The 13,702-nt window shown below is 37.7% G+C and overlaps 1 protein-coding gene across 1 annotated transcript in view; it reads right to left on the minus strand.

Annotated features, from left to right (window-relative positions):
* LOC149241056 (uncharacterized) overlaps positions 1-13,702 on the minus strand; it is a 46,968-nt gene that overhangs the window by 14,116 nt on the left and 19,150 nt on the right. Inside the window, exons 3-7 of the mRNA XM_089373857.1 lie at positions 12,589-12,842; positions 11,856-12,126; positions 11,601-11,684; positions 9,179-11,331; positions 8,723-9,068 (exon numbers count right to left, since the gene is read on the minus strand). Coding sequence (XP_089229983.1) covers positions 8,723-9,068; positions 9,179-11,331; positions 11,601-11,684; positions 11,856-12,126; positions 12,589-12,842 — 3,108 coding nt within the window. The remainder of the gene's footprint in view (positions 1-8,722; positions 9,069-9,178; positions 11,332-11,600; positions 11,685-11,855; positions 12,127-12,588; positions 12,843-13,702) is intronic.

A 13,702-nucleotide genomic window follows, 5' to 3' on the forward strand; every position in this document is an offset into this window, starting at 1 on the left:
ACTTAGCATAATTAGTAGCACTTACCAAAACTTGGGAGGATGATAAGTATCGACTGGTCAATGGGAGTCAGAAGAAAAATGAGCTGAGTACTCATCCTATGGCCATACCCCAAATACTCGGAGCTCAGGAGTATGGCAACTATGTTTTAGAGTAACTGCAGGGTGAAAGTACTACAAAATCATTTTCTTTGTCTCCTTGCAGCAAAGCCTACTTGTAGAGAACTAGGGCATTGCCACATGCCATTTAGGTAGGATATTTAAAATGTGAAAGGTCTGAAACCATAAAAGACAAATATGTTTGAATCTAAATATCAACAAATCACAAGATAAATCAGATATTGATAAAAGAAGCATGAAGCAAGATTACAATTCAGAGGACAAAAGTATAACGAGAATAGAACATGTGACCTTTTTAGCTACAAATATCGAAGCATGGCAATTCTTGAACCTTCAACAACAAGGCCAGCCCAATGAAAATTTTGAAAAAAAGGAGAGAACTTTAAGGTCTACTAAAGAAGTGTACAAGAATGAATAATCACAAATTGCCTAACTATGCATATCTCTAAGTACAACGAAAGTCAATTGTTAAACCTTGGAAAACTAATATTAGAAAGTGAAGCTTAAGCTTTCTGGTTTGATCAAATTCACACACATTCAGTGGGCACTTAATTATCGGGTGCCGTGTACAAATGAGGGTGTTGAGCAGTGCTTTAATCATGTTAAAAGAAGATTTGTCTCACAAGAATCTAGTGCCTCATCCTATCATGATTTCATTGCACGCACACAAGGACAATCAAACCTGCTTTGATTACCATCCTTAAAGCTATATGGCTAAACCCAGACTGAAGCACTGTCAAATTTGGCTTGCCCCATGGAAGAAAGAGAAAAAATCTGGATCTGCACTTTGTGTGGTATTATCAGCTAAATGCTCAGAGAGATATGGCTCCAAGGATGAGGAAGACTCAGATGTTAGCTCTGTCGCACATCTAAGTTTTAAAGGAAACAATTTATGTACTCGAGGAAAGAATTTCTGGGCAAACTAAACTTTGCAAGGACTTTAGGGAGAAGGTCAAAGACCTAAGCACAAACAAAAAACTGAAAATGGAGGTATGTTTACAGAGCCTCCAAATGTGCAATTTGGAATTTATGTTGCAGAATCTGTAGGAGCACGTGGTTCATCATGAGTCTAGCTTTGAAAGCAGAGAGGACAAAGAAAAAGACGGGGTATTACATGGTTTGCATTACCTACAGGAGCTCAATTCTGAGTGACCATTAGGAGCGAGCTCGAGATGATGAAGATGAAGGTTGCTCCTGCCAGCACCAGGGGAGTGGAAGCAATGAAGAATGAAGTTAAACCATATTTCAGCTTTACTTGGACCTACTCCCTCTGCTTTCTACTTCATTTTGCTCAACTTGCTACCTCTCCTTATTTGTCATTTTCAAAATGAAGACTGTTTTTGAAACCAGTCAGTCAGCCCAGGCCCCAGATGCTTGGGCATTTTATTAATCTCTTCATGGGGGCATGTTGATGCCTCTAAAATCGCTGCATCAACATCGGAGAAAACCACCCAGTCCGGACCTTAGTACACCTCCTTTTTCGTTTGGTGTCGTGCCTCCGACTCGATGTAATGGGACCAGTTTCCCAGTGATATATGAGTTGATGGGTGATTGGTTTGTAATGTATAGCAAAAGTGATAAGTGCTCTATTCTAAAGTGCAAATATATACAAAGATAACTAATCTATCCTGGGTATTCTTCCAACAATGTGATTCTTTATTGTTTCTATTAACAAATAAACATAAAGATGACTTATTCATAACATAGAAATATGCTTTCATATGATGATTACTTTGTTTAATTAATTAAACAAAGTAATAATTAAAACATTATCGCATTGATCATAATATATCACTGACATATATATTTAAAAGATGACAATTCTGAAACATTCAAAAGTGACAAGTTAAAGAATTGTTTTATAAACATATATATATCAATAATAGCAAAGTTGATAAATGTTAATTCACATAGAGAAATAAAGCAAAAACATAGATAATAATACCGTATGCATTTGGATCTCCTCTGATGTAAATCACATTCAAATTCTGCCTTCTAATTTGGAAATACTTTCATAGTATGCAAAAGTGCAAATCTCATAAAAGCCTTCTTTGTCAAAATTCAGAATTCTAGTCCAGTCTTTTATAAAAAATATACTTCGGAAGTACAGTAGTGCAAGCTCCGATTTCAGTCTTAATACAAAATTGCGGGCCTCTCTAAAAACCACTGTTGATAATATCGGCGATATATCGGCGATATTCGAAAATATCGCGATATTTTCGGCAAAACGATATATCGCCGAGAAAATATCGTGATATTTTCTGTTTTGAAAATATCGCGATATTTTCAAAATATCGGCAAATATCGGAAAATATCGGCAAAATATCGCGATATTTTGAAAATATCGGCAAAATATCGACTATATTTTAAAATTTGAAAAAATTATTTTTTATGCTTGCCGATATTTGCCGATATTTTGCCGATATTTTTGCCGATATTGCCGATAAGATATTTTCTGGACCCTTGCCGATATTTTGCTGATACCGATATTTTCAACACTGCTAAAAACATGAGAGGGTCTTTAAATACTACAAATAACAACAAACTATGAAAGAAAGTTGCTATGCGCTAGTATAACGAAAACACAAATCTGGGATTTATCTTGAAAATAGCAGTGGTGCGGCGATCGAATGGATTCACTATATCGGCTTATCTTCTTGTGATCGCAGTTGACAAATGGCGAGCATTGGCTGGACCTCTGGTGGCTGACTCATCCGGGAGTGTAACTAAGCTGTATATGTGGCATCGGCAAGTTCGGGGATCATGCAGTTGATCGCATCCGTGAGACACTTCATTGCCATTTGCTGACTGTGTGGTTTAACAAGGAAAAACCAGAACGTTTCCCATGTTAGGCTTTGAATTCCTCCGATCAATTTTTCTCTTTGCATCAGCTCTTGTTTCCAATGTTGTTCCAACAATTTTACCTTTGGGAGTTTTCCTAGAGGACAATCTGTAATTAGATTAGATAAATGCAGACTGTTGTTGATTAATTCAATCAAATTATTTGTTGTTGCTCTGCATCTGGATGTAGCTCTCTCAGCTTTCATTAATTGAGACTCCCATTCGGAAAACAAGATTTCCTTATGTGACTCCTGTATCCTTGGCAGATTGGCAGCTTTTCCCTCTTTCAAATCTTACCATGATAGAAAATTAGTTAATCTTTCATCTGCCTTCTCTAATTCAAGCCTTGCATCCAATGATTTTTCAATCATAGATGCTGAAATATCACGTAAGGGGACGGCCAATGATACATTATGACATAGAATATCCAATTGTCGGGACAAAGCCTTGGTCATTTCCAGGGCTTCAGTTCTGAATTCATTTATCTAGGAGTATCCTTTGAAACACTCTATCTGATCTTTCATTTGAGCGATTTGCTCTTCTTTTGATTTCTTCTCTTGCTCGCTCAATAGCTGCAGTTTGCTTAATGCTTGAGACAACTCTTGCTATTTATGGATGGCCTGTTTATCAATCCTCTGCTTTTCATGCTTTATCTGCTCATTTAATTGTTCTTTAAGCTACCTTTGTTCTATCAATTGTTGTTCAAGCTTCTATATTTTTTGTTGTCGTTCCGTCGATTGTGCCTCTAGCTGAATGATTGCCTGGTCTTTTTCCTTCAACAGATGACTAACCTCTGAAGCCTCATCTATTGTCGCTACTGTATATGCTCCATCATACTGAGACAGTGTTGTTAAATCTTCGGAGGGATTTACCTCCTCTCCATACCACGTTCATCATTTCAATCCGAGGAGTCAAAAGAGGACTATGATCAATTTTCCTCTTCTTCCTCTGTCTTTTGACTTTAACCCTATGCTTAAGACTGTAGAAGACATCCAGTGGTGGTATTTCTTCTATTTGCAGTACAATCTCCTCAGTGGGATTTTCAAGGATAATCTTTGTCTTTCTGAAGCTTGGGTGGGCCGCTTGTTCCTACAATCGAAACTATGTCAACTACTGATTTCTGCGCTGTAGACACTTCTGGTGTAGTGAACCCTTAGGTTTTCTCGGGATTACTAATGATTGAATCAAATTGTTCCCATTCCTTGATTAACTTGGGATCAATATTAATATCTGTATCAAGGGGTTCACTAGCTGTTACCTGCTTCTACTCCTTTTCTATTGTTTTCTCCTTCTCAGGAATCTTTTCAATTTCGGGAGCATTCTCAGTAATTTTCTCCTCAATGTAGCCTTGAGGTTGTACCATAGAGGTCGTATTTAACAAGTCTAGAGGTAGGGTTTCCAATCTCTGCACCCTGAGCCTATAGAATTCCTCTAGTCCTTCTGCTCCCAATTTGATCTTGGCCATATGTTTGACCCGAGAAAATATTTCTGCTGAAACAAACAAGTCGTCGTAGCTATCCTCCTCATGATCAAATCTGGCGATTTTAGCCTGAGAGGTAACATTGTAGGCAACCTTTCTAGGATCGTACTGCCTTTTTGGGATAGTTGCAAGTTTTAACAACTTTATTTTCTCGGCCTCCTTCTCTGCATGTTTAAAATCATGCAAGGTAAAAGCACCACATTGAAGGGGAAATGTCAGCCACATGTGCTTTTTAGAATCCCTAAGGGTCCTTGACATCCCTTCAACTATTATTTGATGTGCTAGTTCCCTGGCCAGTAGTTTATCAGGGATGTACAGAGGAAGAACATGAGGGTTGGCAAGGCTGCCGAAAATTCTTATATAGGTGAATCTTTCTTCTCCAAACCAACTGCCAATTGCAGTTAGGTCGACTGATGCTTCCTCGAATAACCTAGGAGCAGGCTTATTGAATATGGCATAATACATGGGAAGAATAAAACCATGACAAATTCTATACAGATGGTTCTTATAATGGGCTTTCCATAGCTCCTTATGATAGATGTGAATGGGATTGGGATCCTACGGAGTCCATTTCCATCCAAGAATAGGGTATTTAGAATTAAAACAGATAGTGTCCATGATATAGGCACTCATGTAAAAGGGAGGTATCACCCGGGTAGACACAAACCTATTTTTTCTATATTCAAGTATCTCGGTGGCCATTTTATCAAACAAAATGTTTTCCCAGTCCATGATATAGCCATTAATTGCAGCCTCCATTAATGGGACCATATCTATAGAGAATTTAGCAGAATCATGGACTCCGAAGAGTCTGCACATCATTGCACCAGCATAACAATAAGGAGAAGCCAATGAATCTACAGAGTACATACCCGATGTCTCGTGCTTGTGTTTGGTTGGAAAATGTCTCCATTGTCTGATAGGGTCAGATTCAATGTCGTTCTCCTTGGCAAAAGCCTCCAAAAATGCTTTGTTATATCGCTTCTCCGGCTGAGGTAAATGGTACATTTGTCTAAGATCCTCTGCTCTAAACGACCCGAACACTTTTCCATCAGCTGTAGAGAATGTCCTGTCTGTGGTCGCAATGCTTTCAACAATCCACCTGACCACATCATTATAGGGCAAAACCTTGGCACGCGCTGCTATTCTATGTAGATATGAGCAGGCCAATTCCTTAAGGGTATTCTCTGATTTGCTCGTGGAATTTGTTGTTGCTTCTTCTTTGAGTTCTTCAGGCTCTTCTGCTTCTAGCAAATTGTAGATACTCTCCCAAGATGCTTTGCCTAAACCGAGGCAGGTAGTATCAGATATCAATCCTTTCTTATTTGGTTCATCTTTGGCTACGACAGGGGCCTTGGGTTTCTTCACCTTCTTTCCCATTTTCTCTGGATTCATCAGCTCAAAGTAGCTCTGCACAGACAATGAAAAACGTAACAGAGAAATATACCCACTCAAAGCTAATATGAAATGAAAAGAGTTATGGTAATTCACGCATGATAAACCAAATGTAATTAAGTATTACCACGGGTGAAATCCTCGAAGGATTCACCCTTAACTGCAAAATTAATGACCTCCATAACCGCCAATCGTAGTTAATAAATGTAATAATTATCCATCGCATCGCACATATGCTTGATGGTCCTTTAAAACGTATCTTTTGATCTTCCCGATCAGCGATCAGCGATAAATCGCAAATCGCAATTGTGAGGTTCATCAGTCAGGCTTAACATTTTGGGCTGATAGCCCCGATTGTGATAAAGGTAAGGAATATAATAAGGCGGAGGGATAATTATCAGACAGTTTGATTTATTGCTTTTTCGTTTATTATTCCTTTTAAGATTTACGCCTGCTAATAATACCTTTTGACGCGCACCTTACTTTATGATATCGCAATCGGGGAATTCGAAAGGGCTTTCACTATGTGTCATGTGATATGTGCGATCACCGATTGCGATTACGTTATCGGATCGGAGGTTTAGTATAGACCATTTGGGATGCATCCTTGTTTAATTTTGCGATATGCGATCTCCAATCGCATTATCGCATCGGAGATTTGCTTATGAGGGCTTCTCAAAGAAGGATATATCATATTATATTACATTTTAACAAAAGGTTTCGGATATTAGTTGTATCGGGTCGGACCTTTTGAAAGGATTTCTATGTGTTATATAATTAAATCCAGGCATGCGATTATTATTGAATCATTGAATTTAACTAAGTCTTAAAAAAGGGACCCATTTCTATTTGAAGTTTTTGATAAAAATTTAGAAATGGGGGGGTTGTTGTACAGCACAACAGGCCATTGTAATGCAGACTAATTTAGTATACTAAATGATTATCTGCAATTTATGCACTGTTTTGATTTCATGATGGTTTTGTCATGTGGGAAAATTTTGATTTTCAGATTAAGAAGGTACGCAAAATCAGAAAATATGTGGGCACCAGATATAGCTGCAGTCCCCTCTTTGTGCCCTTCTGTAAAGTAATATAAAAATCTATGTAAATTGTTAGAAGTATGAGATGCCTAAATATATATAGAAATATATATATATATATATATATATATATTTCCTGGATCATATAAGTACAGAAATGGAATCATTAGATTGCACTGACTACCACAAAGTATACCGAAGGACTCAGTCATTTGGGCACCTTCAGACATATTTATTTGAATATGATTGGTAGTACAACACAGAATAGTTTTTGGTATAAACGAGGACCTCTAACCTCTTCCATGTGCCAATAGTCAACATGGCACTGAAACGCCTCATGGTGTTGCTTTTTCTGAAGAAAAGGGAGACCTAAAACTTGTCTAATGAGGTATAGAAGAGACACTTAACACTCAATATGGTCTACAATTACCTAATCAAACTGGAGGTTGATAGCTGAGTATGATATACACCATCCTGCTACTCTCATAGAACAATCCATAGATAAGATAAATCCAATAAATGAACACAGAAGTATGTCAGTGGGACTAAAAAGTACATCCGGAGCTTAAAATACAATGTGAAGGTTCAAACGAACCCCTAGAACAATGCCTCAATTGTAAGATCTAAGTTCATAAATAACAGCTAAAACATCTAGCTAAATAACGCTACCAAAGAGGCATGGTTACAGGTACACCTAAGCTAAGCATAGAGATCTTCAAACCACATAAATATGCCTAAACACTGCATGAAATAATAATGAATTGTCTAAGTATGCTTGCTTCCAGGCATTTCATACCACATATTCTACATAGGCAGTTGATTGCCAGAATGGAGTCATTAGAGGGCATTAATGACCATGAAATATGCCTAGAGGCTATGATTTTGAGACACCTTCTGAAAGATTTATTCAAACAAGGTAGGAAATGCTTACATGTCAAAAACAGCTGCAGTAAGCAGGAACTATGACTGAGATATGTGGGCTTTCAGAGCTTGAAGCAATGTCCAACATATTTTTGGATTTGAGCTCTGTTATATTGTAGTAAGAGAATCAACAATTCGGATGGTTCTATTACCCATCACAGGATCACTCAAAGCATGGGTTCTCTTGCTATAACCTAAAACAGCTCAAATCCAAAAATATAATGGACATCTCTAACCTCTTTGATAGTCAAAATCATATATCTAATATTAGCCACCTGTTTCAATAACTCATGGGGAAATTTCGTTAGATGAAAATAAAGACCTAACACTTGTGTGTTGACCAGTTGGGGAGAGATGCAACACTCAATATGGTTCGCAAACACCTAATCATATTGAACGCTGAGAGTTGATATTAAACACATCATTTGGTCCTAATAAAAAGGATGTATGAAGCTCTTTACTTAACTTTGCGCAAAGCTTTTTGATAGATGGGTCAAATGCTTCACCCCAAACATGTGTACATCTATAATCCAACAAAAGTTGCCTTCCAAAATTCAAAAGGCGAATAGATGTGAGTATTTCCTGACCAAGTAAAACCACTCCCCACAAAATGACATATTGCAGTAAACTTCACCAGCATGACATATCACTCACATGGCTTACACAATGATTTTCACCTGGCATATAATAATCCATGCAAACAAGTAAACATATTCTACAGGGAATTGTTTTCACAATGTATCAAGACAAAAAAAACTTTGATCTTGAATCTCAGCAAACTGGAAACCTAGAAACAAAATTGGACTGAAACTAAACTCCCCTTCTTATTCAACACGATTAGTGTTGCTTTCACCGCCCTTACAAAATGGACCATTTCTGATAGCATTCACACTAACTACATTACGGAATATTCAATGTAGTAACGTACCATTGTCAGTTCATGTGAATAAGCTTCCTGATCCTCCTCGTCACCTCTGGAATCAGGTACTCTTGTAAGCTCACGTGCATAACCTTCCAGAAGTTCCCCTCCAAACTCTTCTAAAGTTTTCTGACGAGGTCTCTTTGAAATTTGCTTCTTTCCATGGGGAAGCACTTTGAACTTTACTTCAGCCACACTGGATTTTGTAAGTTTGTAATGAAGAACTTCCTGGGGCTCCTGACTAACTTCGTCCAAATTATTTTCAACGGGATTCTTTGGATCTTGTTCTTCCCCATGGGAAGCATCCTTATCTTTGCACTCAGCAGATGCCATGCGTGGGGCAATCATATTACCACTGCATTCAGAAAAAATGAAAATGCATATCAAGACTTTGTATAGAATAGTTACAAGCAACAAAATTAAGAAATTGGGAAGACTGACATGAACTCAATGAACAAAACTTACATGGTGGAATCTCTTAAATTATAGCGTTTTCCATTTGGAGTTTCCAGTCCTGGGCTATTCGTGGTCTCTCGCTGATGTCTCTTTCTATGCCCACCACTAGTAAGCTCACATTCAATTTCAACAACTTCAGTATTGTGTTCACTTGTATCTCGAGAGGAATACCTGTGGCGTCTCTTCCGTCCAGAATGTAAATTCTTTTTACCATTATCAATTGAGTCCTCTCTTTCCTCATCAATTTCTGTAGCAGAATTTTCTTTGTGCCTCATTGCCTCTTCTGCATTCAATGTAGTATCACCATTACCAGTTGAGTTTAAAAGAGTTTCATGCACAGGTTCCTTTACATGGTCTGACTCATTATTATCTCTTTCAGAAGGCACTTCAAGGATCTCTTTAGCTTCCTGTGCAACAGCATTTATGGAACGTGTTCTTCTGAAAACTCTAAGGTTACCTTTAGCATTTGCCTTACCTTTGTTGCCACCCAGAAAAGATGTTTCAGACTGGTTGATGTTCATAACAGGCCTGGAATAAAGTGTACCATCTACTTGCTCACTAGCATTCTTTGCATTTTCAACCAAATTGTTATTCTGTCTCCCAGCAGAGGGCGCAGGATCAATCCATGCCCCTGGTACTCTTGCAGAAACCAAATTTTCTGCTCTTTCAGTTTCTTGTTTCTGAAAAATAGATTCAACCTCTTTCCCAGGGGATGGTTTAAAAATCCTTGAAGCACATTTCTGCAACCATGTCAAAGGACTAGGAGTTGAAGCACTTGGAGGTGTTCTCACAGAAGATATTCCCGAATTAAACTCAATGTTTGCATTCTCTGGCACAGCAAAAACATACTGTTTAGGTGCCGCTTGAGAAATACCATGCTCAGGAGAAATAACTTCACATTCATTTATATTGACCTGTGAAAGTTGCTGCTCAGAAACCTTTAAGCTCTCTTCTGTCATTTTTAACTCATCTTTTAATTTTTTTAGTTCTTCAAGCTGTGCTCGTAGTTCTTCTCTTTCACTGTGCAGTGACTCTCGCTGTTCCTTTAGCTTTTCTCTTTGGATCTGGAGTTCTTCAATATCTTTCTTCATTTCAGACCACTCTTTCTCTGTATGCTCCTGATTTGTGGTAATTTCCTTCCTTTCTTTCTCCAGTCTCTGTCTTTCTGATTTCAAGTCTTCTGTTTCCTTATGTAACAGTTCCCTTTGTGCACTAATATACAGGATTTCTTTCTCTTTTTCTTTTAAGAATGATGACTCTTTTTCCTGGTAATGCCTCTCTAACTCTTCCCGTCTACTTTCAATACTGTTTTCCAATTCACTGGTTCGCAACTCAATATCTCGGACAAGATCTGCCCTCTCCCTCTGAACTTCGGCAAACAACACAGCTCGTTGATGCTGCATACTGCTTTCCAAAGCCTCTTTCTCAAGACGGAGACCTTCTGCATCACGCTTTATTTCTTCCCTCAACACAATCTTCTCTTGCTTTAATCTTTCTTCTTCATCCTTCAGCCATTTTGGTACTTTCTTCCTCTCATCATCAACCCATTCTAGTTCCTTCCTAAGTTGCTCTCTTTTCTCATCCAGAATTTCCCACTCCCTCTCAAATTTTTCCTTTTCTACATTTAACTCATCAGCTTCCTTCAATAATTCCTGCTTCTGAGCTCTTAAGTCATCAATCTCTTCTTTCAGTTTGGTTTGTAAATCCAGCAACTCGTCCCTTTCATTTTTTGTGAGCTCTAATCTCTGTTGTTCCTTAAGAATTTGGCATCTCTCGTCCTCCAGGGAAGCCTTAAACTTTTGGAGTTCTTGCTTTGCGTTGTTTATTTCTTTTCTTTCCATCTCCAGGTTTTTCTTCTCGTTTTCCATTTCCTTTTCCTCAGTCTTATAAGATTTTTCTGTTTCTTTCAAAGTCCTTGACCTTAACTCTAGTTCATTTTCCTTCTCTTTTAACTTTTCAGCTTTCTTCTCCAAGTGAAGTTCTCTTTTACTTAGTTTCTCCTCTTTACGGTCAATTTCAAGCACCCTCAAATCAGCTGCATTTTCCTTGTTTTCTAATTCATCTTCAACTAACCTGCGTTTGTGCTCCAATTCTGCTTCAAACTCAATTCTGATTGCTTCAAGTGTGGCCTTGTGTTCATCAGTGAGCCTTTGAATCTCTTCCTGGAATTAACACAAGAAAACATATAAGTTCCTTCAAACTCCACAATGTAAGACAGTAAAATATTATTTGCAACATACAAGATTAAATGGTAATAAGCAATAGGATAAATACAGAAAAAACTAGTTTAAGTGAAAATTACAATTCCTTCTTCCATTATACTTTCCATCTGGATAAGCATCATTTCTCCAATAGAGTGCTTGGCACTCAAAAGGAGGGTATAATATACTGATGTACAATGAAAAGATTATTTTGCAGGAAGAGAACTTACACGTTCTCTACTTGCAAGCTTTTCCTGAAGAACAAGTAGCTCTTGCTCTTTCCTGTCCACAATAACTTCTTGTTTAACAACAGCCTGCATATGACAATAGTTAAGATAACATGAAAATGGCAATATCAAGTAAACAAAAAAGTCCATAACTCTATTAGCAATATCTTGAATAAAAATAAATGCTAATAAAGCAAACAAATATCCATGAACATATGAGCATAACATGGATAAAAATCATGCTAATAAAATATGCACCTCCTCTCGAGTCATTAGAGCAGCCAAGCTTGTTCTCAATTCCGCTTCCTTCTCCTTCAAGGTTAAATGTTCTTTCTCAACATTCATTTTCAAATCCTGCAACTCTTTTTCAATTTGTTTTAAAGCCTCGTCCCTTTCCATGAGATGCGCTTCTCTTTGATTTAAGAATTTCTGGCCTTCCAGCAACCTTTCTTGGCCTTCATGAAGTTTTTTATCCCATCCTCGCAGATTTTGCCTCTCAAGAACAAGCTCCTTCTCACGGGATTCACATCTAAACAAATACAAGAAATCATATTCAATAACATATTAAAATTTAAAAGCATGCTCCCAATAGGACAGACAATATAAAAGGCAAACCAATTGATTCAACTTCAACAATGTAGGGACCGTAAGTATAATCAAGACTGTCCTTGAGAACTATAGCAGCTAATCCATACAATCAGCACTTATTATCAGACCAATAGATCTGCCTTCAAAACATGTAAGTGGACCCTAGACCCTAGCAGAGCTCACAAATCCAAACACAAAAACAATTCCGAGGAAAGAATATTGAGGGCATAGCTGCAAATGAAAGCTAGCACCTGAGATGTAAACAGCAACGTTAAATGCATCACTGAATTAAGCTAAAGTGGCAAACAAGTCCCTCATCCCTTACTGAATACTAGTAATTCAATTATTAGATTAGCTGCCAAAGAGTCAAAGACAAACCCTGTGGCAATATTTTCCTACTTACTCAGACTTGAAAGCCTGCCGCTCTCTTCGAAGTGCATCTTCACGAGCTTCAACTTCCTGTAATTTTCTTTCTGCATCAGCCTTTTTACGGTTGGCTTCTGCTTGCAGGGCTTCTCCGGCATGCAACTTTGATTCAGCTGCAAGAAACTTTTCTTCAGTAGCGGCCACCATCTCACGAGCTTGTGCCAGTTTATTGTCAGATATAAACTTTAATTCAGCACATTCAGCACGCATCTCATGTAAAGCCTTCTCAAGCTGCGCCAATTGCACATAAAAAATGGTGAAACAGCGTGAACATCCAATGAAGAAAAATAGCACAAGCTGACAACATTCTGATCACTACAATTTCAAATTGTATTCTAGCAACAGCTTCAATCATATCTCTTCCTCTGACAATTGCACAACACATTTTCATTGCATGCAATAATGCAATTGGATGTTTTATACAAAGAAATCAGACTGTTGCACCAAGAAACATGTGCACAATCTATGTTTCCAGTTACTGTGTGACAGGAATCGCAAACAATTAACAATGCCATTTATGTTGATGATAACAGTAGTCTAACCACTAGGGATATTCTCTTTCATTTGACAGCACTCAACCAGTCAATGTAATTGGCCTTTTAAAAGACATGTTTCAGTCATGAAAGGCCAAAGCAGTATGTCAAAGTCACCAGTTGTCAATTATGGAAAAGATTATGATAACTGCCACGGGAAAATACCATGATAAATATGGAACACTTAAAACACAAGCTTATTTTAGTTTGCAAGAAAGGCAATGCAGATGTTACTAACTGTGGAAGTCAACTGCTGTGTTTAAAATATACCTGATAATAAAAACAAAAGTCGTTAGGAGTCATGAAAGTAATAACAGCAATTGCTTACCATTTCACGATGCAACATCATAACCTAAAATAGTAAATTTGTTTTCATCATTATGCATAGGAAGGTAATGTATTCCTTTCTCTGTAAATCAAATAATTTAATCCAATGGAAAAAGTGTTAAATTTCAAAAAGATAAATCCTTCCTTTCCTCAGTGAATTAGAGTCTGACATCATGATTTTCTGCAGGGAGTTACACACAAGTGATAAGGAGAAAATTCAAGGAAAACTGG

This window comes from Pinus tabuliformis, chromosome 8, assembly GCF_031772625.1.
Source record: "Pinus tabuliformis cultivar Carrire ecotype Pingquan chromosome 8, CPIR1, whole genome shotgun sequence".
Taxonomy (NCBI): domain Eukaryota; kingdom Viridiplantae; phylum Streptophyta; class Pinopsida; order Pinales; family Pinaceae; genus Pinus; species Pinus tabuliformis.